General features: G+C 66.5%; 1 protein-coding gene across 10 annotated transcripts; it reads right to left on the reverse strand.

Annotated features, from left to right (window-relative positions):
- Positions 1 to 96: 96 nt before the first annotated feature.
- Positions 97 to 22,959, reverse strand: RTEL1 (regulator of telomere elongation helicase 1). 10 transcript variants are annotated; one of them, XM_047770622.1, is made up of 38 exons: positions 22,863 to 22,959; positions 21,879 to 22,149; positions 20,964 to 21,159; positions 20,615 to 20,708; positions 20,202 to 20,283; positions 20,016 to 20,076; positions 18,549 to 18,624; positions 17,782 to 17,866; positions 16,280 to 16,345; positions 15,643 to 15,796; positions 13,801 to 13,839; positions 13,603 to 13,681; positions 12,614 to 12,711; positions 12,069 to 12,124; positions 10,780 to 10,859; positions 10,218 to 10,290; positions 9,001 to 9,072; positions 8,741 to 8,822; positions 7,727 to 7,859; positions 7,492 to 7,605; positions 7,377 to 7,417; positions 7,169 to 7,254; positions 6,968 to 7,045; positions 6,500 to 6,577; positions 5,994 to 6,140; positions 5,807 to 5,922; positions 5,582 to 5,705; positions 5,352 to 5,499; positions 5,042 to 5,202; positions 4,422 to 4,514; positions 2,622 to 2,820; positions 2,280 to 2,420; positions 1,681 to 1,797; positions 1,330 to 1,563; positions 1,079 to 1,240; positions 830 to 952; positions 648 to 726; positions 97 to 528 (listed from the first exon to the last, which is right to left on the reverse strand). In XM_047770622.1, the coding sequence occupies exons 2-38, from the start codon at positions 21,978 to 21,980 to the stop codon at positions 351 to 353; spliced, it is 4,047 nt and encodes a 1,348-aa protein (XP_047626578.1). In that variant the 5' UTR covers positions 21,981 to 22,149; positions 22,863 to 22,959; the 3' UTR covers positions 97 to 350. The 10 variants fall into 10 exon arrangements, with proteins under 10 accessions (XP_047626578.1, XP_047626573.1, XP_047626579.1 ...); XM_047770617.1 differs by having other exon boundaries at positions 2,622 to 2,823; XM_047770623.1 differs by having other exon boundaries at positions 648 to 751; positions 2,622 to 2,823.
- Positions 22,960 to 24,571: the final 1,612 nt, after the last annotated feature.

The raw sequence follows: 24,571 nt of genomic DNA on the forward strand, positions 1-24,571 counted from the left end.
ATCAGGTCGGAGACAGACTGCCCAAAGGCCCCATCCTCTCTGGCGCACTCCAACCCCACCACCAGGCCCAGGCCACACAGACCCCGTGCACCCCTGTAGTGCCAGCAACTTTATTAAAGCCCTGTCCTCTGAGTGACATGGGCCCCTGGAAGGTCCCCCAGAGAGGAAGGACAGGGTGGCCTCCCTTCCTGCTCTTGGGATCAGCTGGGCCCCACCCGCAAGCCAGGGACCTTCTGGGGAGGCACCTTCCTTCCTGTGGCCTGAGGCAGCTTTGGGGATGCTCTCGGGGGGGTCCCCACGCTCATTGCACTGGCCTGTCAGGTGGGCTCTTGGCCAAGGGGTTTCTGGTGTCAGGCCCACCCGCAGCCCACAGGTGAGTGTCCAAGCTGTGCCCCAGGGAGAACAGCCTCTGCCCCCACCGACCCCACAGCAGGAGGGTCTCCACTGTCACTGGGGCTCCGACCAGAACACTTGTGCGAGGCTCTGCTTTCTGGTGGCAGCGTGGCAGGCCGGGCATGACCTAGAGACCTGCGGACACACAGAGGGCGCTGGACACCCCTGCAGACCCCACTGCTCACCTCCCCAGCCCAGCCTGCGAGGCAACGCCTATGGAGACAGGGCCACGGCCACAGGGTCTGGCTGCCGACCTGGAGGTGCTGTCGCCAGCAGGCCTGGCAGCAGTGGAAGTCACAGGAGGGGCACTGGAAAGTGACCACGTCGTCTGCCCTGCAGTGGGGACACACCAAGCCCACTGCGGGGGGGGCCCTGACATGAGCACCAGGCCTGCTCAGCCAGCCCCGCCGCCCACGGCCCCTGCCACAGGACCTACCCCACTGCGGCTGCGCCTGCCCGCGGGGGGGAGTGGGGGGCCCCGCAGCCCCAGCCGGCCTCTGTCTAAAGAAGGCGGAGATCTTCCTCTGGGTCTTCCCTGGTGTCTCCGGCGGTGGGGCGCCTGGAGACAGGAGGGAGGCGTCCTGGGGGCCCCGGGCGCTTCACCACAGCCCGCCCACCCCACCTGCCAGGGCTGGGTGGGGCTGCAGCGGACAGGGCAGCAGGGGCGCGGGCAGGGCCCCCCTACCTGGCCCGGCGGCCCCGGGGGCGAGGTCAGGAGGCCCGGCAGGGCTTCCTTCCTGGGGCTCTGGCGTCCGGGAGCCCGAGCCCGCGGCAGCCTGGCCGGTCAGGTCGGCGCACGTCTGCCGGAAGCGCTGCTTGTGATGCGGCCGAACGAACATGCCGAACCCTGCGGAGAGAAGAGCGCCCTCAGGCCGGGCCCCAGCCAGCCCAGCCCGCGGCCAACCCTCCCGGCCCTGCCCGCCCTGGGCCACTTGCTCTGCAGCAGGGCCAAGTCCTCAGGCTTCGAGGTGGTGAGTGCGGCCACCACGGCCAGAGCCTTCTCGAAGTCGTCATCCCGCTTGTAGGTGGTCAGCGCTGCCACGAGCTGGCTATAGCCTGCGGCCCCCAGGGCCCTGCGGGCATCGGCCAGGTAGGCGCTTACGGCCGGGGGGCCCCGCTTCTTTGTTCCAGGAGCTCCAGACCCCGCTTGCGGAGGGCGGCCAGGGTCTCCTGGTGGGAAGGTAACACGTCTTGGTGCACTAGCTTCCCAGGAAGTCACTGTGGGGGTGCAGAAGCAGAGCGGCCCCCAGGAGCCTCCCCGCCCGCCCCCGGCCCAGGCCCAGGCACCTTTAGGGAACGGCCCGGAGGCCAGGTGGGGCCGGCCCTGGTTCAGGTGCGCACTGGAGTCCAGCTGCCCGGCTGCAGCCTGGGACAGGGTCAGCGTGGGGTCGGGCTCCCTCCGACCTGCAGACACGAGAAGCTACCCGGTTGGTTCCTGAGGCTCTAAGCGCCCCCCCCCGGGGGGGGGGAGGCGGGTCCGTCCCAGGGGAGACGGGGCCTCACAACTCTCCCGAGACCACTGCAGGCGGACCCTGGAGCCGGCCCCACCTGACAGGTCAGATGGAGGGTCAGGACTGTGGGGGTGGCACCAGGACCCCCAGCGGGGCCTCAGTCTGACAGGGGAGCAGGAGAGTGGCTCAGGCCAGAACCCCCAGTCCTGGGGACTCTGTGACACCTGTCCTCGGGGAAGCTCTGCTCACAGGTGTCCCTCAACAAACAGGACAGCAGCTCCCAGGCTCTGGACCTGCAGGGCGGCCCCCTCCAGGCAGGGACCTGTCCACCTCAGAAACCGGGAGGTGGAGCCACGGGAGGACCTGCCCCAAGAGCCAGCCGCCACCCCTCCCACAGGGCCTGCGTTGGAGGGTCCCACCCGGGGATCTACTCACCACTGGGGTCCAGAGCTGGTCCTGCCCCCTGCCTCTGGGGAAGGCCATGCTCGGGTCCGGAGCTGCAGTCTCTGCCCGTCAGCTGGAGACAGACCTGCTCAAACTGCTGCTTGTGGTGGGGCCGCACGAACTGACAGAAGCCTGGCAGGGGAGGGGGGTTGGGGCCCGCGGGTTGCAGGGGCTAAAGTGACCACCCGGACGGAGGTGCCGAGACAGGGGTCCTCCCCCGCCCCGTTTCTGGGGAGCAGGTCAATCCCGGATCCCGGTGGCCCCTCGCCCCACAGCTGCACCACGGCCCCAGGGTGGGACCCCCAAGGGGGCGGCCTCTGCAGGCCAAGGCACCTCGGAGCAGGCTGTGCTTCTTGGGGTCCTCGGCAAAGAGGGAGCCGAGTCGAGTCGCCAGGGCTGCCAGGTCGTCGGAGCTCTTGTAGTCCCGCAGGGCCCGGGTGAAGTCGTCGAAGCTGGCCTGGCTCAGCGCCTGCTTCACGGCTGCCATGAACAGCTTGGCCCTGCCCGTCTCCGCACAGGCTGCCGGCTCCTCCTGCTGACACAGACCCGGTGTCCCCTCAGGCGCTGCAGGGACAGCGAGCTGCCATCGGGGGCTGCTGGGGAGGACGCCTGGCAGGCCCGGCCCGGCTGGGGTCGCCAAGGGCAGCCAAGAGGAGCCGGCAGGAAAGCCGGTGGGCCTCTGCCCGCAGCAGACTCACTGCCCAGGCCGGGTTCCTGCACCTCTGCCAAGTTCCCTGCGCCCACAGCAGGGCACCCCGGGCTCGGGGGACACTCAGCTCACAGCCAGGGACCCTGCTCAGCCTGACAGGACGTCAGATGGCCCCGTGCCGCACTCGTGCTGCACCCCCAGCCCTGACCCTGAACCCTCGACAAGAAAGCGTGGAAACCAGGCCGGACAGGTCCAGGCTCCCGGGCTGCCCTCTGAGGCCCCGGCCGTGGCACCCAGGCCACTTCCTCCGTGTCAGCCCCCTGGGCACCGCCCGGCTCTTCCCAGAAGCCAAGGGAGCTGGACAAAGGCAGTGGCATCTGGGGCTTTCCGGACGCTTCTGGAATGTAACACAGTTGCTTTTGACTGCTCGCATCCAAGCCTGGGAACACCACGCTCCCCACGCACAGGCACGTCAGCATCCACACTGGCGCCAAGAGCCCGCCCAGCCCAGCCCAGCCCAGCCCAGCCCAGGGGAGCCTGCCTGGCTGCAGGCCCCACACCAAACCTGCCTGAAAGGCTAGGGCCTGGCCTGCCTGCCTGTGAAGACAGCAGCTTCCATGGAAGGAGCCACAGGCCTGTGTGGACCCCTCCACACCACCAAAAAGCAACGTGAAGGGCCTGAGTCTGACCCCAAGTTTGCAGGACTCCAAAGTGTGGAGGAACTGGCCCCAGGTGGCACCGCCCAGGCGCCCCAGGAACGGGAAGGGAGGGGACAGCCCAGGGCTGAGGGCAGCTGCTCAGGCAGGCTCTCGGGAAGCCCCGTTGTTTCAGAGTCTGCGCAGCTGGGTTTTGTTTTGTTTTGTTTTTGCATTTTAGGGCCCCACCCGTGGCACGTGGAGTCTCCCGGGCTAGCGGTCTAATCAAAGCTACAGCTGCAGGGCTGCACCACAGCCACAGCAACGCGGGATCTGAGCCACGTCTACAGCCTACACCACAGCTCATGGCTGGATCCTTAGCCCACTCAGCCAGGGCAGGGATCGAACCCGCCTCCTCATGGATACTAGTTGCGTGCTTAACCACTGAGCCAGTGGGAACTCCTGGGCAGCTCCGCAATGTCCTCCCGGTAACAAAGTGGACAGGGAGAGGGTCCGTGCAGACCAGGCCCCAGCGCAGCCTGAGGCCTGGGCTGGGAGGGCGGCGGCAGGACCCACACAACAAGCAGCTCAGCCATCAGGAGGAGAGTCCAGCAGAGACCCAGAGGGGCGACACAGGCAGTCCCGTGCCTGCCTGAGGCCCTGCCCCCACCCCCGGCCCCCTGCCCACACCCCTGGCTCCAGCGTGCCTCCTGGCAGCCGGGTCAGGCCTGTGGGCAGGTCGGGCCGCTCACACCTCCCTCTGCTTGGTTGGGGGCCGTCAAGAGCCACAGCAGCCAGGGAGGGGCCGCCCCCAGACCCCCAGCTGCGTCTTGGCGACGATGCACGTACCGGGCCACTGACCAGCCTGACCTTCCTCCTCTTGCCTCTCTGTTCATCCGCTGGTCTCTTCTCACGAGGGGCCAGGAGAGTGGGACAGCGTGCCTAAGGGTGACACAGTGCGGTCTGACCCACGCCATCAGGGCCCCAGAGCCCTGACGCTGCCCCGGGCCGGCAAAACCCTCGCCCGGAGCAGAGAAGCAAGCGTGAGAGCAGGTCCTGGCTTCAGCTCCGCAGTCCCTGGAAGGCACCGATGGGGAGGGGACAGGACGCGCCTCTGAGAGGCAGCAGTGTCCTCCAGAGCCCAGCAGGAAGCAGGGAGCTTTGGCTCAGGGCTGAATTATGGGCTTCTGGACAAAGGCCCTAGGCCAGAAGGTCCTGAGCGTGGCTCAGGCTCCCGGAAAGGCCAGCCTCAGGCTGACTCCCCAAAGAGAACCGCAGAGAGCGCTGGGGGCATCCTCTGAGGGCCTGGGCGGGCACACAGCACTGCCAGGCATGTGCTGAAGCCCCAACCACCCTGCCAATGGGGGGGGGGGGGCGCGCGTATACGGGGTGAACACGCACACGGAGCCTGAGACCAGGCAGGCAGAGCCGCCCGTGTCCCCTGCCTCCAGGGAGCTCGGCGCACGCACCTCCTCCTCCCCGGGGATGGCCTTGTCCCCAGGCCCCTCGGCCAGCTGCTCGCTGTGCTCCAGGGCGGCCAGCAGCCCCCTGGGCCTGCACTGGGCACGGACCGCCTCCTGCTCATACTCCACGCACAGGCTGCCCTCGGCATCCGCGGTGACTGGCGAGCCTGTGGGGACACGCGCGTGGGCAACGTCCGCCAGAACGCAGGGCCCCAGCTCCGGTCGCCAGGCCCACCCAGCATGCCACCAGCCTACTGAAAGTCCCCCGCCCTCTGGCCTGGGGGCCCTGCCAGCCATGTCGCCCAGCCACACGCACCCGAGTGTCTCTGTCTCAGGCTCGGGATGTGCACGTCGAGACTCATGGCCTTCCTGGTGGGGAGAGGGCTGGGGGACACGGCCACTGCCGCAGAGCCCTCTTCTGTGCCCAGACCCGGGACAGCAGCCCGCGGCGCCAGGAGCGGCATCTAGACGGTCAGAGGTGGTTGAAGGTCCCAGCCGGCCCCGCCCCCCGAGGCGGCGTGCGGGCACACCCAGCTGGGGACTCACAGTTTTCTGAGCAACTCGGAAGAATTGGGCCACGTCTCGGACGACATGGCCAAAGCTGTCATACACCTTGACGTGTGGGCGCACCCAGGAGGGCAGCTGGGCTCTGGCATCTGGGTAGGCGAACCTGCGCAGGGGCCATCAGCGGGGAGCCCCTTCTGCCCCACAGCCCGCTCCGGGGAGACGGGCCCAAGCAGAGAACCGGCACCCAAGGCACAGGCGACCCACCTGTGGTCGCAGAGGAAGACGGCCCCGTAGTCATGGCGATGCCGGATCACCCGCCCGATGGCCTGGTTCACAGCCCTGGATGCCTGCTGCCGGTACCAGTCATGCCCGGAGAGGAACTGCGGGGCAGGAAGGCTCGGTCACGGGCCCTCGAGCACCTGCCCGCCCCGCCCCCAGCTCGGCATCTCACCTGGCCCGCGGCCCCGCCCTGGCCCCTCATCTCATCCAGGAACTGCATCTTGAGGACCACCCGGGGGTCCAGGCGTGGGGGGTACGGGAGACCCGTGACCATCACTCCACGGCCATTCGCGTCGGCGAAGTCCAGCCCCTCGCTGGCCTGGGGAGCAGTGGGCACACTCTTCCTCTGTCTCCACACTGGCCTGGGGCCTTTCCCCAAGGTCCACGTGGACCGAGACCCTCAGCCACATACCGCCCCCCCCAGGGACACGCAAGGTGGGAAGGCCCTCCAACCTGGAGCCAAGAGGTCCTCAGAACCTTCTCCATCCTGCCCACCCCCGCCCAGGGCCAGCCCCAGCCGGGACCAGCAGGGCCCCACCTCCAGTTTGCAGGAAGCAGGTGACCGGCCTTTCCCACCCACACTGAAGCCCCCAGGTCACAAGGCCTGAGCCCCGCAGGCACGGACACCGGGTGGGGAGGACGGGCCAGGCGCGTTGCACGTGGGCAGCGAGGCCTCACCTTCCCCCGGCACACAGCCAGGAAGGCCGCCCCGCTGGAGCCTGGGGCAGCAACTCTGGCATAGTAGGCAGCCATCACCTGGAAGGAGAGGCTGGTCAGCGGCCTCTGGCCCCACCCTCCACGAGCGAGACCCCACGATCACCCTCTGAGATGAAGCACTGTCCCAGCCGGGAGGGGACCAGCGGGCTTCAGAAGCTTCCTGGTGGCACGGGTTCCCGGGCGGGCCTGGACCCAGCACCCTGAACCCGCTCGCTTTCCTGGAGACACGGCCCAGAGGCTGGTTGTGGGGGGGGGAATCCTTGCTTCCTGCCGCCCTCTTAAACCCCGGGGGTCTGCAGCCACAGTCCTTGTAGTGAAACTAAACGGCCAGCAGGACCCCGGCCACACCCCGCCTAGAGCTGGCCGGAGCCCATCAGGGATGGTGGCAACGAGGGCAGCGTGGGGGCAGGGGCGCCCCAGACCCCGGACCTCCGAGAAGCCTCCTTTGCTCCGTGGCTCCACAAACAGAGGTTTCAGGGCCTCCAACTTTCTGGTGAAGTCGCGGGCCTGTGGGAGGAGGCGGGATGCTGTCACACCTTCTCAGACAAAGGCACACGCTCGGGCCTGGCCAGACCCTTGGCCATTTGGGGCTCCCCTCCCACCCCAGGAACCCTGGAAAGGGGGACGCACCCGCCAGAACTCCAGGCTCTTCTCCATGACCGGGTAGGAGGGAAAGAAGACCAGGAGCCCGTGGGGGACCACGCGGGCGATGTTGCCTGCAAGCGCGGCCTTGGTCAGGGGAGGGCACCCGCAGGGGCCCCGTGGCCCCCCCCCGGGGGACGGGGCAGGGCAGCGCGGAGCCGGGGCGGAGGCTCGGGCTGAATGGCACGGCACTCACCCAGCGCTTTCCCCAGGGAGGACAAGCACTCATCAGAGAACCTGCGGGGAAGCGGGAGGCTGCTGCCAGGAGGGTCCCCCACGCGGCCCGCCCGCCTTGCCCGCCAGGCCCCTACCGTTTGTCAAAGGCTGAGCTCAGCTGGGCCCCGTCCGGGCCTCTGGGGATGATCCCCACCCAGATCTGGTGCTTGTCGATGACATGTGGGTTCTCCAGGAAGACTGGGAAAGGGCTGGGGGCAGGCAGAGGCGGGCCCCGTGAGCTCCTGAACCCCTGGCACCCTGGCAGCACGGGGGCAGCTGGTGCTGGCTTGGGGGCTCCCCGGGGGCCAGGGGGCACAGGGCAGCACTTACATCTGCATCTCCAGGGCAAAGGAGGACACAGGGGCCAGCGTGCCGCTCGTGAGGATGAGGGTACGGACGCCCTGGCGGACCAGCTCTCGCATGCTGTGGCCGGGGCTAAAGCACCAGTAGCTCAGCACCTTCCCTGGGGGGACGAGTGCGAGGCTGACTGTGGGGCCCCCGGCACCTCCTGCAGGCAGCGGCCCTCCCACAGGCAGCACTGGGCCCCTAGGGCCGTGGGCACAGGGTTGCGTCGGGGGGTCTCCGGGGCCCGGAGCTGAGCCTGTGGTTGGCTTCTCCCTCAGGGGTCCCAGGAGCAGGAAGCAGCCCCCCCAGCATCCTGTGGCGGTCGGGGTGATGCTGAGGTCACCTCCAGAGAGGACAGCCTACCCCGAGGCCACAGGTCCACACGGCTCAGGACATGAAGAGCCAGCTCCCTCCTCCGACTGTGGCTGGACTTGGAGGAGGGAGGGGCACAGGCCCGCGTCCCCGCCCATCCCCACGCCCCTGGAGGCAGGAAGCCAGTGGTGCCGCTCCTACGCTGGCCTGGCCCTCTGGACACGCCTGCCTTCCTGCTGACTGCCAAGGGCCCCAAGCGTTCTTCGGGAAATTGGAAGAGCGAAGCAGATCGCTGTAACTGTGACCAGGGTCAAGGCCACGCCACAGCTCAGCAGGAGCACTTCCGCAAAAGAAGAGGCCGCTTGGGACCAGAGAAGCCTCTTTCAACCACTGGGCAGTGCCTGCTCCTGGCAGGAGGAGGGCACAGCGGGCACAGGCCCACACCGTCACGGGCCAGTCCTGCACCAACAGGGATGGGAGGGACCACAGACAACCCTGGGGGGCCCAGGAGCCCGGCCGCAGGGTGCTCCCTGGGCCGCCTCTGTGGGGAGGGATCTGAGGCCAACCGCTCGTGGAAGCCCTGGGCAGGCCCCAGGCTGCCAGGCCCCTCACAGCTCTCCCCCTCCGACAGCGCTGACTCTCACCGGCCAGCGGCCAGAGCCCGCAGCTGGACGGAGGGCCACGCACCTTGCTTTCTGGCCGCGGTGGTGCTCCAGGCATCTGACCGCTGGGCGGCCCTCTGGGGCCCAGCATCAGGGTGGATGTGCACCTGCAGAGGAAGAACGGACGGGGGTCCTGAGGCCACCCCCCCTGGGGCCCCCACCCTGGGGGCGGCCCCCACCCTGTAGTTGAGACCCCAGCCCCGGGGCCCCCACCCTGGGGGCGGCCCCCACCTTGTAGTTCTGAGACCCCGGCCCCGGGGCCCCCACCCTGGGGGCGGCCCCCACCTTGTAGTACTGAGACCCCGGCCCCGTCGCTGACCCGGGGCCGCCTTCGGCAGGGTCCGCGCTGAACACGCTCTGGAAGCAGAGATTCAGGACAGAGTCAGCGGAGCACCCCGGTCCCACAGGACACAGCAGAGGCTGCCTCTCCCGCTGAGTCACCCCCACACAGAGGATGCTCAGGGGGCCCTGCTCCAAGCTGAGAGGGTCTCGCAGCTGGACCTCAGGCCCAGGAGCAGGAGCCCCCTGTCCCTCTGATCCTCAGTGGTCCCGCTGCGCTGCCGGGCGCCTCCTGGGCAGCCAGGCCCAGGTCAGCGGCCCGCCCTCCTCCCTCTCCCCCCAGGGCTGGGTCAGGGGCCAGGCGGAAGGAACTCAGTTTCCTCCCTGAAGTAACAGGGTAAAGCTGAGCCCACGTCGAACAAGTAGAACTGTACTCTCAGCCAAAGCACCAGGCCCAGAGAAAACCACAGGACGCGTAAACACTGGGGGGAGAAGGACAAAACACAGGATGCTCTGACAACAGGACCGTCGACTTAGAAAACCCAGGAAAGCCAAACGGCAAACTTCTGAAGCAAAGAGAACTCTTAAGGTGGCTTCACACACACGTCCACCAGGGACCACTCAGTAGCCTCCCTACCGGGAGTTCAAAGGACCCCCTCACAACAGCCGCAGAAAGCACGGGACGCGGGACGTGGGAGGCCGGCTGAGACCGACGCCACCGGCTCCAGAACAGTCCGTACACCTGCCCCCGGGACGAGCCGAGCCTCTGGCCCCAGCCCGCGGGACCCTCCCAGACAGGGCCCACGCCGGCTCTGCCCCGGGCGGGCGGGCAGGAAAGAGGCCGAGGCCACGGCAAGGGTCCTGGCTGAGACAGCGCCGCGCCGCAAGGGACCTGGGGATGGCGGCCGGGGCCAGGCCCCGAGGACCGAGTCCTGCTCTGTCTGCAAGAGCGGCACACCCGCAGGCGCGCGGAAGCCCTGCCCACGCACTCTTCCTCCGCAGGCCAGGCCTGGGGGAGGCAGGCGGGCGGGCGCCTGGGGAGGAAGCACTGAGCGGGAGCGGGGCTCCGCGAGCACCCACCCTGCCGGCGCAAGAACGGCCAGACGCCGGGCCTCGCCATTTACCGAGGCGCCCGCCTGCGAGGACGGAACCCCGCACAAGGGGTTCCGTGGGCCTGGGGCTCGGCCCCGCGGGCCTGACACCGCCCCAGGCCCACGGCTTACTTGGCAGAGCCTGCGGCCTGGTCCCCGGAGGGGCCCACACGCCTCAAAGGTCCTCGAAGGTCGGGCAGGAGTTCTAGAAAACGGTGGGAGAAGTGGCCGCCCCCGCCATGCGCTGGGCCCGGCTTCCGTCAACCAGGCTCCAACGCCTGCCTGGCACCAGCCCGCACCTTGCACAGGAGCTCTGGCCACGTCCCCCTCTACTGCCTAGGCCATGACCCCCAAGGCTGCTGGGTCTCCGAGGCGTCCCTGCGGGGGAACAGGCCGCTGGGCGGGTGCCCCCTCCCCGCAGCCTCAGGCCCGCACCCCCTCCCCTCCCAGGACGCCTGTTTATGAAGCCAGATTCTTCCAGACCTTCCGGAGCCCAAGGCTGCTAACTGACTGGTTGGGAATTTCCTTCGGCAGCTGCTTTCAGTTGCCCCTGGTGGGTGACGCAGCTCTGCCTGCGGCCCACGGGCCGGCATGTCCGGCCCTACAGCTGGTTCCCGAGCACCCGGGACACCAGCGAGGGGGACCCAGGGGAATTCAGGTGTGCGGGCAGATGTGGACGAGATCATGGCCACACCTGGGCCTCCGGGGCCTGGTCAGATAGGCAGCTCGTGGCAAACACGCCAGCAGCTCAGGGCTGGATCTCAAGGTGCAAGTCTGTCAGGACAAAAGCCTAAATGTGACCAAGACCAGACACTGGAGGTGGCCCCAGCTCAGAGCAGGCGGTGACGGGGCGGTGGGGGGGGGTGCGCAGAGGCACAACCACCCCTGCCATGGGAGTGAGGCCTGCTCACCCACTGAACTGGCCCCAAGGGGGGCCCTGGCGCTGGCGACACAGATGTACCCTGCACGGCCCAACTGCACGGCAGTGCAGGGCGCCTGGAGCCCTGTGGAGTGCAGGCCAGGGTGGAAGCAATGCTCTAGAGGGGGAAGGGGGCGCGACAGAGCGACAGGCGCTGCCAGGGACGTCACCTAGGGCCTTGGACCCACTGAGCCAGCATGGGCAAGAGTGCCAGAAGCCAGCTGTGCGCACGCCACGTGGGGCCTCCAGCACCGTGGTTTCCCCAAGGACCAAGAGCCACCAAGGGGCCTCTTCACAAAGGCCCGGGGAGGCACAGGAGGCCAGAGTGCCTGAGGACGAGCTGGCCCTCGGCAGCCCGCTGGGCAGCCACCCAAGAAAGGGCAGGCGGCTCCCAGCTCGTCCACCTGAGCCAAGGAAATGGCTCAGCTGGGCCCGAGGACAGCTGGACGCGGGACAGCACATCCGGGGCAGGGGGCGGCCACGTGCAGCAGCCCTGAGGCATGTGACAGCCTCGTTGGCGGCCTGGCCTGGGAAAGGCGGGGTCCATGCGGGGCCCCCGAGCAGATCCCGAGGCCCAGGTGCGGCCAGCCTGGCTGGGCATGCACACACCACCGGCCCACAGGCCCCCTCCAGCTCACGCATGTTGCCTAAACGCCCTCCGGGCAAGGCTGGCCCAGCAGAGGGACAGGGACAGAATTTAGGCACGCACACACACACACCCCACGCCAGCCTGGGATGGGCTTCTGCTTCAGCCTTCCCCCGAGAGCCGTGTCAGCAAGGAACGAGAGAGGAGCTGAGGGCAGCTGGCAGGGCAGGAGCCCCGGGCCTGTCTCCAGATGGAAGACCCGCCAGGTTCTCACCCTCCGAGGCCCCAGCGCGCGGGAGCCCACCTAGGGGCCACAGGCTGGGGCCCCGAGCCTCGTGGTGCTGACTCAAAGCGCGTGACGTGGACACCCTGTGCTCCCCCAACGCTAGAACCAACCGCAGCCCCGCGGAAGGTCGGGCCCCAACTCCCCTCAGGAAAAAAGAGGAGACGCCACATCTTGGCCACAGCCGGCCCCCACCTGGATGATGTCCGCCAGCTTCTGCAGTCCCGCCGTGTTGGTGAACAGCCCGGTGCCTGTGGAAGCAGCGTGCTGACCGCCCCTCCCCGCAGGGTGGTGCTGGCCAAGGGGCGTCCCCCCTCTGCCCTCTGCCCGTGGGTCGGCGGGACAGGAAAAAAGCCTCTGCTGCCCCGTGAGGCTGGGGCCACCCGGCCCACCCGCAGGACCCAGGAGCGCAGCAAGGCTGGCGTCCGGGAGAGACCAAGACGCCGCCCGGCACCAGCGGCTCCTCGGCCCGGCCCGGGTACCTCTGAGCGGAAACGGGGCAGGAACTTTGGGAGAGAGGCTGGGGGGCCCTCAGCCCAGCTGCCCACCACTCTTTCTTAAAGGGGCTGCTGGGGAAGGCCGCACTTCCCAGAGCACCAGCCACGGAACGTGCCAAGGCCTCCACGTCCCAGTGAGAAAGGCAGCTCCGCGGCCAGATCCGTGCTCGGGGCGGGGCGGCGCGGCAGGCTGCGCCCTGGAGGCGGGATCCGCCACAGGGTGCGCGGCGGCCGGGGACTCACGTCCTGCCAGGTGCTGGATGAGCTGGTCCAGGGAGTCTAGGATGCAGCCCTTGGTCTGACACGTTATCTGGGCTTCAGCAAACAGCTCAAAGATGTAGCTGCCAGGGAAGAGGCGGCTCAGGCCCGGCAGCGGCTCAGGACGCGCAATGCGAACCCGGCGCCAAAGGCCTCATGGTCTCCTTCTCTCAGAAACAATCTCCGCGCCCCGGGAGGGCAGATGTGCAGGCGCGAGGCCTCTGCCTTCAGGAGCCCCCATGGGGAGGACAGCGGCCGGCCCGACACCGGCCGCCAGCAAAAGGCCTGGGCTGGGCATCAGAAGGCAGGACACGCAAAGAGCAGCTCTGGAGAGCTGGGGGGGCAGGCGGCGAAGCTGCAGAGAACCCACCCGTGGGCCTGGGAGCCCCACGTTTGGGGCAAGGCGGCCAGGGGGCCTGGTCCTTCTGGGGAGCGACGGGGGCCCTGCAAGGGTTGGCGCACCAGGGCCATACAGGGCTCGGGCAGAAGGCAGGCAGCCCTGCGCTCCAGAACATTCCAGGACAGCCCTTCCGCAAACCGGGACAAGGGTCCCAGGTAGCCAGCACAGTGCATAGAGAAAGTGACACCCTGGGCCACCACCCCTCACCTGCCTGCAGGAGACAAGCCCCGCGGCTCAGAGGCCTGGGGGACAGTCCGAGCCTTCTGGGCAACCGGGGCCTGAGGGCCACTGACTGCACCCTCCGTCCTAACAGAAGGCAGTGTGGAAGCAGCCACCTCCTTCTAAACGCAACTGCCGGCAAACAAGGGCCGCTCTGGCAGCAGAAACACTGAGTGTGCGTGTTGTGGTCCCAAAGCTCAGCCACCAAACAAAAGGCCAGACCCCTCCTGGGCACCCCAGACAGAAACGGACTCCTGGGAGTGTGAAGCCAGTGACGGTCCAGGCCCTATGGGGCACAACCGGGGCGCTGCAGGGACATGGCCAGGCCACACCCTCTCCCGCCCACACCCCTCACCTTCCTGGCTTGGTGACACCGCTGTCGCCTCCAGGCAGCTCCACGGCATCGATGGCCCCCTCCAGGCGAAGCAGGATCACTGTGGGGCAGGGTGTGAGGGGCAGAGCTCGGGCACGGGTTTCAGGGGGTTGGTGGGCCCACGGGCTGTGGGCGGGGGGGGGCGGGGGTCAGGCGAGGCAGGAGGAGAGAGGCACTTACTCTTGAGCTTAGCAAGGTCTTCCAGCTCCAAGTTCAACCCTGCAGGAGGGAAAAGCTGCAAATGCCCAACTTTGCCGGTTGTAATCCCACCACCCCGTCCTAAGGAACCAGGGCTGGGAGGGAGAGGGACGCCGACGTCAGGATGATGCTGGGAAATCCCTGCGGCCCACGCCTCAGCTGGGCGGCAGCCTGAGCCGCGGGTCACCTTCAGGGAGACCCTGTGAGCCGCCACGGCGACCCGAGCCGCTGCAGCCGGATGAACCCACTGCAGCTGCTGCGAGACCGTCTCATCTGCGGGCTCCCGATGACCAAAGAGGTCTGTGCTCTGAGCACACTGGCCTCCGCGCATCTTTCAAGAAGAGGCTGCTTAGATCTTTCGTCCGTGTTTAAACTGGGTTGGGATGCCTCTTTGTGGAGCCTGAAGATGGAGCAGAGACTGGGCCCACATCTGCCAGCAGCTGGGAGCGGGGCCTGGGACAGAGCCCCTGGGACCCACAGAAGGAGCCACCCTGGCAGTGGCCCCAGAGCTGAGGAGAAGCTCTGCCGTCAGAAGCCTCCCAGAAGGCGGCCCTAGCAGCCGGGCCTCTCACCCTAACTGCGGCGGCACTTGGCTACCTAAAGGAGTGAACAAGTCTCTGAGGATGCCCAGCTTTCACTTCTCGAACAGTCCACCGCCGAGAGATGAAACCCACAGAAGCAAGGCTTTAAGAACACAAAGGAGGGAGTTCCCGTCGTGGCGCAGTGGTTAACGAATCCGACTGGGAACCATGAGGTTGCGGGATCGGTCCCTGGCCTTGCTCGGTGGGTTAAGGATCCGGCGTTGCCGTGAGCGGTGCTGTGGGTCGCAGACACAGCTTGGATCCCGCATTGCTGTGGCTGTGGTGTAGGCCGGCAGCTACAGCTCCGATTCGACCCCTAGCCTGAGAACCACCAGATGCCGTGGGAGCGACCCTAGAAAAGACAAAAAGAAAGACAAAGAAAAAAAAAAAAGGAACACAAAGGAAGAGTTGCCGGGGGCCCAACAGTTAAGGATCCGGTGTTGTCACTGCAGCAGCTGGGGTCACTGCTACCGCACAGGTTCAATCCCTGGCCCTGGGGAAATTTCCACATGACGTGGGTTTGACCAAAAAAAGATAAAGCCAACACATTTGTGAATTTCTGTGCTAAATACCCAAAGCCATCTACAAACCCTCTCTCCCGCCACCTGAGGGTGCGTCAGAAGACCCTCGCAGAGGGGGCAGAAGCAGGCACCTGGCGAGAGGGACAGGGCCCCTGCTCCCTCTGGAGCCCGTCCCCACGTGTGAGTGTGAGGGGCCGGGAAGCCGGGCTGCTCCCGCCCCGCCCCTGACTCGTGTGCAGGACACGGAGGGTCTCTGCCAGGCGAGGCACAGGTGCCAGAAACCCGCAGCCGCTCGCCCGTGCCAACACCTGCCCCAAAGTGGCTGGTGGTACAAGAGGTGGGTTCCTCACAGGCCACCGACAAAGGCCGCGCAGGACACGGGGACTAACGAACAGGGCCCAGCAAGGATTCTTCCACACGCCACCGCCGCTGCTGCCGTGCAAGGACAACGCAGGGGAGGCTCCCAAGGAGGGAGCTGCGTGCGGACGGAGTCCGAGGGGCGTCCCGACGTCCCGACAGCTAACGGGCTCGGTTTCCACTTTCACGCAGCAGAGGCTGGTCCACGCCAGCAGCGCAACGGTACAGAGAACTCGAGAAAACGCTGACCAGTTGGGCGTACCCGCCCCCCCTGGCCTGTGAGGCTAAGCAGCCACTTGCAGAAGCCATGTCCCCAAAAGCCAACCTGCGGACGGGCCCGGGGCAGTCCCCGCCTGGGAGCTCACCTGCGCTGGAGGAGCCCTCGCCGACCCCCAGCTGGAGCTCGGCCTGCTGGGCCGCCTTGGTCTGCTCCTCCAACACCTGGCTGATGACGTCCAGGCCTGAAGCCACGTCGTGGGGCGTCAGGTCAAAGGACGCGGCCTCCTCGCACATCTTCTCCTGGGGCCCGAGCACACCCATCAGGGCTCCGGGGGCAGCAGAGGCCTCAAGAGCCCCGGCCCGGCCCGTGTCTCAAGGCCGGGTCCCAACTGGCTCGGGGAGGGACGTCAGCCCAGACAGCGTCTGAAGCCGCCAGTGTGGCACAGTTAGAGAACGTTCCTCTAAACTCTAGCTTCTCCCAAGTCAAACCTGGACCACGGCTGCCTGGGACCCAGTGGGGCTGCGGGGCGCGTCCCAGGGTGCCAGGCTCTGGCAGAGGCCGCAGAACAGCTGCGGTGGGGTGTGTAGGGGACAGGGAGGCGGCCACCAGGGACAAAAGGAAAGAGAAGGGATGTGGCGGCAGGGAGGGTCCGGGGCCCCGCGTGGAGAGGCCAGCCCGCCCGCCTTCCCAGGACCAGGTGTCTGGTCCTGGGGGGGACAGAGGGGTGCGTGTTCTGCGCAGGAGAGCAGGGGGCCGGGGGTGGGGCCGCCCCCGCCACTCACCACGTTGTGAGCTTCGTCGAAGATCACCACCGCCCCCTTCAGGTCGATGCCGTGCGCCCGGCGGCTCTGCAGCGAGAGGGGGAGGGCGCAGGGCTGGGCGCGCGGCAGCCTGCCCCCCTCGGGGCCCGACCCCCGCCGCCCCGCCGCACAGCCACGGGGTAGGGGACAAAGGCCTGAGCCGGCTTCGGACGGAGCGCGCTGGGAGGCTCTCCTGACCCCGAGGACAGTGGGAACGCCCTGGGCCTGCTTTCACTGCCCTGGTGGGGACGGACAGGGCGGCCCTGGCCCCAGGGGCTGGAGCAGAGCCCAGGGAAGGCAGCTGTGCGAGGCTCTGGATCAGCTCCACTCTCTCCAGCGTGTGCAGAGCAGCAGCCGAGCCACCAGTGCCCGACGCGGCAACTGTACGTGCTGCTGATTGTCAGCCGGGTCCTGGGTTGGGACACAGATGTGCCAGGGACCCCTCTCTTCTTGGGCCACATCTTTTAACTTTCTTAGGCTTTCAGAGGCAGAGTTCAACTGGGGCGAAATCCGATTTACCGCCTCTGTGTTTGTGGCTAGTGCCTGGTGCGTCTGAGCTTAGGAACCCCAGCTGAGCCCAAATCGCGAGGACCCGTTTCCTCCCGGAGTCTGAGGGCCGAGCTCTGACGTCTACGTTTGCACCACAGGAAGCATCAGTGAGGTCCGTTCTTTTCCAAATAACGCCAGCTCCTCCAGCCCCACCTGGCCCCCTGCAGAGCCCGGGTCAGGAGGCGCCAGGCCTCCGCTTTGGCAGGACCACCTGCTCTCAGGCCCTGGGATCAGCTCGCCAGCTGCGACAGAACCGCTCCTCGGGCCGCGCCGGGCAGCTGGGCGGAGGCACCGCCCTGCGAGTCTCACACAACAGCTCTGCAAACCCGCGGGCTCTCAGGGCGCGAGTCTGGCCCCCGTGGCTCCCTCCGCTCCAGCCACCCGCTCGGGCAACGGCCAGCGTCCTGGCCTCAGTGCGCTCGCTCCCACTGTCCCGGAGGCCTCCCTCCTGCCCGCACCGTTGGCACCCCGTGCTCGCGGGCCCTCAAGGCCCTTCGGCGCCGTCGGCTCCTGTGCTGCTTCCTCCGCCGGCCGCCCCTCGCCCCCCCCAGCCGAAACCGAGCCGCGGGGCAGCCTCTCAGCACACGTCTGTTGCAGGACCCACTCAGCCCACGGTGCTGTCCCCAGGAGTCACACTAAAACGCGAGCCGCGCACTCAGACGCGCCGTCCAAAGGGCAGAGGAGGTGACAGCAGGCTGAGGGGGACCAGCCCCGGCCCCCGCGTGCAGCCCAGCTGCTCCCAGAGGGCTGGCTGGAGCCACAGGCCGGGCTGGGCGTGGCCGATCCCTGAGCAGCGAGGGGGCCGGTCCCCTGGCGCCAGCCCGCTGCGCCCCATGAGGGTCTGTGGCAGGGCCTGCACCAGCCGGGGCTCCGCCAGCCCCTCACGAGCTGGGGCCGCCTCGGCCTCCCAGCCAGCCGCCCAGGCCGAGGCTCACCTTGGCGTCCAGCAGGTAGTTGTAGGGCATGAAGATGATGTCTGCCTGCTGCTTCAGGTTCCGCGCCAGGTAGTACGGGCACAGCCTGCGGGGCGGGGCGGGGTGAGGGGGCACTGGGGCACCGCGTGGGCCGGGAGGGCTCCCGGGTGTGGGCGGGACCAGGGCCAGCGGGCAGCGAGTTTTCGGCTGTGAGAGTGGATTGCCCGCTTAAGAAAAAATCTACCACGATGAGGACACGGAGGCTCCTGGGCTGGGCTGAGGCAGCGGGAAGCAGGACGGCGGGCCTGCGTCATTACAGCCAAAGCCCTGAAGCTACGAGGTCGCAGCAGACGTCAGACAGGAGGGCCCGATGTGGGGGCGGGTAGCCAAGTTCAATGCCCCTCTGGCTGCTGAGGGGTGGGAGGGAGGCCTGCGCGGTAGGCAGGAGGGTGGGCTGAGGGCCGGGAAGCGGGAGTCTCACTTCTTGCTTTACAGCCCCCCACCTGCCGGCGTCTTTCCACACTAAACAACGGGTCAGGTCCACGATTCAAAAAGGAAAAACAGGAGCTCCCGCTGCGGCGCCGTGGGATCAGGTTCAACTCCCCGCCCAGCACAGTCACAGATCCAGCATTGCCACAGACGCCGTGGGGGGTCGCAAATGCAGCTCGGATCTGAGCCCTGGCCGGGGAACACCATGGGCCGCTGGGAGGCCAAAAAAGAGAAAAGACCCGGAAAGAAACGTCCACGCCCCGCAGGTGGAGGGAGAGCCCAGCCCGGGGAGGCCTTACCTGTGCTTGTTCCCACTCCTGACCAGGTCCTCGATGTCCAGGATCGGGGTGGCCAGCTCCTGCTCCAGGCTCTTCTCTGGGGACGCAGGAGGAAACACGAGCTCTCAGGTCCACGGAGGCCCCCAGACCACGGAAGGCACCCAGGACACCGTGGCTCCTGGGAGCAGCGGGCAGTGAGCACAGCCGCCGCGAGACCCTCCCCGAAGACTCGGGCGCCCGGACGACCCAGCGAGTCCCTCGAGCAAGTCTCAAGGGAGCCCTGCTCTGCACCCTCGAAGGGGCCACTGGCCAGAGGCTGAGCACCCACGGGGCAGCCCCCAGCTGTCCCCACCACCCACCCCCACGAGCCCCAAGGTGCCTGTCTGGCCATCGGGCTTCAGTCTGGCAGCAAGTCCCTTCCTCTGGCTCCGCTGCCCCACTGCGAACAAGCCCAGCGCCTCCCTCCAAAGGAAGCCAGGCTTCAGAGAGCCTGCGGCAGGAAACCCAAGGCGCGCTGCCCGCACTCAGGGGGCAAACCTGAGGCCAGGCAGGCCGAGGGGCAGAGCCCACCCAAGGCCCAACAGCCAGGGATCCTCCCGCAGGCTGGCAGCCCAGACAGGCACCACTCCCCGCTGGCCATGAGGCCCAGGGCAGAGTGGGACCAAAGGAGGGGCGAGGCACAGGCCCCCAGCTGGGCCCCCGGGAACCCACCAGGGAACTGCTCTAACCCCGTGGCCAAGACCACCTCCTCTGATCAGCACCCAGAGTCACACGGCAGCCCCACAGGAAAGGAGCCCCTGGCCTCCAGCTTCGCTGGAGCAGGTACCAGGCCAGAACCCACAGGCCACAGCAGGGCCCCAACCCCAGCAGGCCCCGGAGACAGCAGGTGAGGGGAAGAAGAGCCAGCCGCTCAGCAGCACCACAGCAACAGGCCAGCCAATCAGCATGCGCTGCAGCAGGCAGTGCCAGAGCTGGGGCCGCGGAGGAGAGGCGGGGGGGAGGGGGCCTCGCCCAGGGCCAACCCCAGGCAGACTCAGGCCTGGCAGGGTCCCAGCTCTGCACGTCTCCCTTTATTCCCACACACAAGCTTCCCCTCCTGGGCTCTCTGACCTGGGATCTGCTGGAGATACCCCCCCCCCTCACATCCTCCGGGTCAGCTGGCAAAGGAGGCTTGAAACAGAGCAAGGAGGTGCCAGCTTGTGGGGGGCGGATCCTCTCAATGAGTGGGCAGAGAGCGCCAGGAGAGCAGCCAGGAGTGCCTGGGGTGAGCAGCCGGGGCCAGCACACATCAGCTCCTGGAGCGCGTTCGCTTCCATGCAAACGCCAAACGCCGTCGGGAGGCTACGGCCAGGCCCCTCTGCATATGGCACCAGAGGCTGGGAACCAGCAGGCTGGAGGCCAGGAAGCTCAGCCCTAAGGGCCTGCAGCCTCCACGCCCTGCGGAGGCTTCCCCACAGCCAGGAGAGGCTGCCGTGGGCCCTCTCTCACCTTCCACGTTGTTGTAGAAGTGACAGGAGCGACTTGCCACCTTCTTGCGGCACAAGTGGACCTGGGTGGGGGGGGGGAGAACACGGTCCTGGCTGGAGGTTTCGGAGGACACGGGGCACCCCGGGCCAGCCCCACTGCTGGGCACACTCCCCCCCTGCCCAGCCCTGGTGCCAGCTCCACGCCCACCTGCATATGGTTACTCTCCTGCTTCTTCACTTCGGGGTGGATACACAGCTGCTCCCGGGAGCCCAGCACGCACACTCTGGGCCTGGAGGAAGACAGGGCTGTGGGCCCAAGAACTAGGGGGCAGAAGCCCCATGTCCTCCAGCGGGGCAGCTATGTAGGCTGCACGGGGAGTGCTAGGCTACCAGAGGGAGTGGTAGAGGCAGAAACGTGCCCTGGGCTTGGGAGGGGCATCCTCCGTGGCCAGGCCCACTCGAGTCAGAGTCCAGGGTGAGCAGAGGGACCAGGACGTCCGAGGAGGCAGAGGCGACTCTGGGGCTCCCCCTCCCCAGGCGGCGACACTACCTCTCCTGCGCCTGTGACCGGGGGCAGAACCAGCCCCCAACCCCCAGGACGCGGAGGCCAGGAGGACCCACCGGTAGGAGGTGTTGCGAAGCTCGCTGATGACCTGCGTGAGCTGGGAGTGGGTCCTGGAGGCATAAATGATCTTCGGGACGTCCGCGTGGCATGCTGCCGGCACAGGAAGCAGGACAGGTCACGGCCACGAGACAGTGCTCTTTCTCTCTCGGGAACCCGACCCCGGGAACAGCTAAGCACCAGACGCCCGAAACTCGCAACCAGGAATGAGTCCAGTGGGTCCACAGCGTCCTGATGCGGCCGTGAGACCCTGACCCCAGGTTACGCCAGGGCACCGAGAAACGGCGCGGCAGCTACCACCCCCTGGCCTCCCCTATGTGCCCACAGGGGCCAGGAAAGAGCCATCACCTGGGACGTCTCCTTCTGAGGCGACGCTTCCCCAGGACGACAGGGGGCGGTCCAGGAAGAGCTCCCCCTGCACCCGCTCGGCAATCCTGCGAGCGGAGACGGCATCTCGGAGATGCTCCCGCCAGGCCAGCGTGGTGCAGAGAAGGCACAGGGTCTTCCCAGTGCCCGTGGGGCTCTCCAGGACGCCGTTCACTTTCTGAATGGGGTCAGGAACAGGGTCACGGAGGCGCCACAGCAGGCGGAGCCCCGCCACCCCCACCCACCCAGCAGGGGGTATCCGAGTCGCAGGAGGCTGCCGCTCAAACCAAAAGCTATAGGTTAAGGCAGCCCCTTGTCAGCAAACACTTTGCAGAGCATCACCCGAGGGACCACAGGACGTCTCAGCTGAATATGAGTAGGTGTCAAGTCTCAGAACACGAGCCTGATCCTGTGGGATCCCGGCATCTGTGCTACCCAAACAGGAGGCGGGAGCCTGAGTGGGGAACCCGGGCAGATAGGAAGGCTCATCGGCCCTCCCAGCTACTGGAGGCATGGACACAGGGCTCCTCGATGTGGGCAGGCCCGGAACCGCGCAGAAAACCACCTGCACCCCCTCCGCCTTCCTACACACCCCTGAGGTCTAAAGAGCTCCCCAAATGAGGGCTGGGCATTCCTCTGCGGGCACACTCCCTCCAGATCCCCAAATGGCCTGGGCATCCTCCGAGAGGCCCCCAGGGTGCCCTCAGGTCTTGACTTCAGAGCACGCGTCACCATCAAGAATTATCTTTGTTACTCGTTTAGTATGTCTCCTACCGCACCTAAAACGCAGGCCCTGTTTCTGGCTGAGTGTCACGTCCAGAGGGCACCTTCACCAGGAGGACCTGGCCAAAGTGGGACGACCCATCCCCAGCTACAAGGCCAAGTGTGCAGCCTCACCTTCTGGAGACACTCCAAGACCTTGCTCATGTACTCCTCTTGGCATCTGTACGGCTGGAAAGGGAAATCCACGGTCACCCCGCTCAGGGTTATCTTGGGCATGACGGCCTATTCTCAGAGGGCACACAGGCTGGCTGAAACGCAGGCCGTGCGGGTCTGTGAGGCAAAGCCCACGCTGCGCATCTCAAGGTCTCAGCCAGCCCTTGTGAGCGATGACAGCCTGCGGTGCTGGGATACGATGCTCTTCTCCACGGAAGCCTCTGTGGCAGAGCTGGAATAACAGCAAGACCATTTAGGGCGAGCCTTTCCGGAGCCAGGAGCTCCCGGCAGCGCCTGCCACAGAAAGGCCTGAAGGGGAGCCTCTGACATCCTACCATGCGGAGCCCGGAGAGGTGTCAGCCCTGCCGTGGTCTCCCGCCCCACCCGCTCCAGGACAGGCGGCAGGACCCAGGGCCAGGTGCAGCTTCACCTGCAACAACGCTGCCTTTACCTCCACCAGCGATGGAGGGGCCAGTTCTAGCAGCGTCCCTCCCGGGCCCAGGCGGGTACGAATCTCCCGCCCGAGTCTCCCAGCCTTTTGTTCGCCCAGCCGGCCCGAGGCCACGCCCCAACCCTTCCAGATGGGCCCCGGGTGCAGCGAGAGAGCACACGAGCTGCTCTGACCTGGGACGCCCCGCAAGCCACTCCACCTCCCTAGGCCGAGTATTGCCTGGACACTGGGACTATGAGCCCGCGTCCCTAAACACTTGGCCACGGCCCCTCCCGCGGGGCTGGCCCACTCCGCGAGCGCAGAGCCAGGCACTACGCGCCCCATAATGCAGCGCGGCAGAATCGCCCGCGCGCGACCCGAGGGCGGCGCGGGGCCTGCCGGGAGTTGCAGTTGCGGAAGCCGCCACTCGGACACGGGTGCCAGTGCCAGGGTCTCCGCGGGGAGCCTCCCGCCACTGGGGTCCCCAGGAATTTAACCTAGTCCGGCCGACATACCAAGACCTCGTCTTCGACCCGCAGCCGGTCCGACTTTGCAAGCTGAGGCGTGCAGTGGTCCTGGAAGCACCAAACTTCCGCCCCCAATTCCGGTCCTCCGCACGGTCCTCCGGGCGGAAACCGCTCCCCTGCTGGAAGGTCCGCCGGCTTCCAGCGCGCTGCGCTCCAGGCCCCACCCGCCTCGTCTGTGGACCCCGAGTGCGGGGACCTGCACCTCCTCACCCTCCGGCAGCAACCTGGGGTTCTGTCTTCTCCTCTCTCGGTGTCACCCGTGCCTCCGTTCCCTGGGCCAAGCCCCCTCGAATAACTACCCAGACGACCGCACAAGCCATCTAACTGGTTTCCTGTGTCCCCCCCGCCCCCCTTTTCTCGAAATAACCAGAGATCTTTTTAAGACTTGAATCTAGGAACTGTGGCGCAGGGGAAATGAATTCGGCTAGTGTCCATGAGGATGCAGGTTCAACCCCTGGCCTCGCTCAGGTGTGTTAAGGATACTGCATTGCCATGAGCTGTGGTGTAGGCAGACAGCAGCTCCCATTTGACCCCTAGCCTGGGAACCTCCATGGCCATAAAATAAAATAAAATAAAATAAAATAAAAAATAAAAAATAAACAAACGAATAAATAAATAAAATATAAATAAATAAAATAAAATACTCGAGTATGAGCTGACCACTACTTAAATTTTGCAAATGGCTGCCCCTTGCTCATGACCCTGTGAGGCCCTGACTCATGTGCCCTACTGTCCTCTGGGCACAGCGGCTTTCACAGCCAATGTTTCCCATTGCTCAGGGCGGACCCTCTGAACCCCCAGCACCTAGCACAACGTGGCAGTCAACAAGGAGGTTCCAAGGCTCCACACATTTGTTTTGTTTTTTGTTTTTTGGGGGGTTTTTTTGCTTTGCTTTTTAGGGTCGCACCTGCAGCACATGTGAGTTCCCAAGTGAGGGGTCCAATCCGAGCTGCAGCTGCCGGGCTACACCACAGCTACACCAGATCCGAGCTGCATCTGTGACCCCCAGTTTACCTCGAGGCCAGATCCCTGACCCACTGAGCGAGGCCAGGGAAGGACCCCATGTCCTCATGGATACTAGTTGGATTCAGGTTGCATTTGTTTCCACGGCACCACTATGGGAACTCCCCCAACGCAGTTCTGTGTGGGGTTTCTCTAGACAACCCCAGCATGCCCCAAAAAAGCACCCAGAAGAAATGGATGCTGCAGTGACGGCCCACAGTCAGCTGGTAATGCTGACTTTAGAGTGGCTTGTGGCTGCGTAATGTCGGGTGTTTTTCTGCCAATGGTTCCTTTTTGCTACATGTGTGTCCAGGCTGATGTGGGTGAGATCCTGCTTAGGGGAGCACCTGGCATCCACCCTCACCCACCTGTTCCAGTGAGAGGACGATATGTAGAGCGTCTATGTCAGCAGGAAGCGTGGAGAAGATGCGGAGACCAGCCACACACTTGCTGCCTGCCCACCAGGCACACGTTTCAGGACCACCTAGGCAGGCGTTCGCATGTTTGCCCTTCCCACGAGCCCCTGAGATAACTGCCCTTAGGATCCACTCCTTACAGGTGAGGACACGAAGCACAGGGCAGGTGGTGAAGATTTGCCCAAAGACAGCAGCAGGTCCAGAACCTGGAGTCCCCGCTTCACCTCCACACCCCCCTCTTCTAAGAGCAGTAGCATCCCCCCCCGCCAAAGCCCAAGG

Source organism: Phacochoerus africanus, chromosome 3, assembly GCF_016906955.1.
Source record: "Phacochoerus africanus isolate WHEZ1 chromosome 3, ROS_Pafr_v1, whole genome shotgun sequence".
NCBI classification, from domain to species: Eukaryota; Metazoa; Chordata; class Mammalia; order Artiodactyla; family Suidae; genus Phacochoerus; species Phacochoerus africanus.

Bases quoted from the DNA above. Each gene is read 5' to 3' on its own strand.
- RTEL1 (XM_047770617.1), bottom strand. From the start codon at position 21,980: ATGCCCAAGATAACCCTGAGCGGGGTGACCGTGGATTTCCCTTTCCAG. The intron at 7,046-7,168 runs GTGCGTCCCCCT...CTCCTCCCACAG, and splicing joins AGAGCCTGGAGTTCTGGCGG to GCCCGCGACTTCACCAGAAA. The intron at 1,564-1,680 runs GTGCCTGGGCCT...CCTTCCCACCAG, and splicing joins CTCCGGGCCGTTCCCTAAAG to GAGACCCTGGCCGCCCTCCG.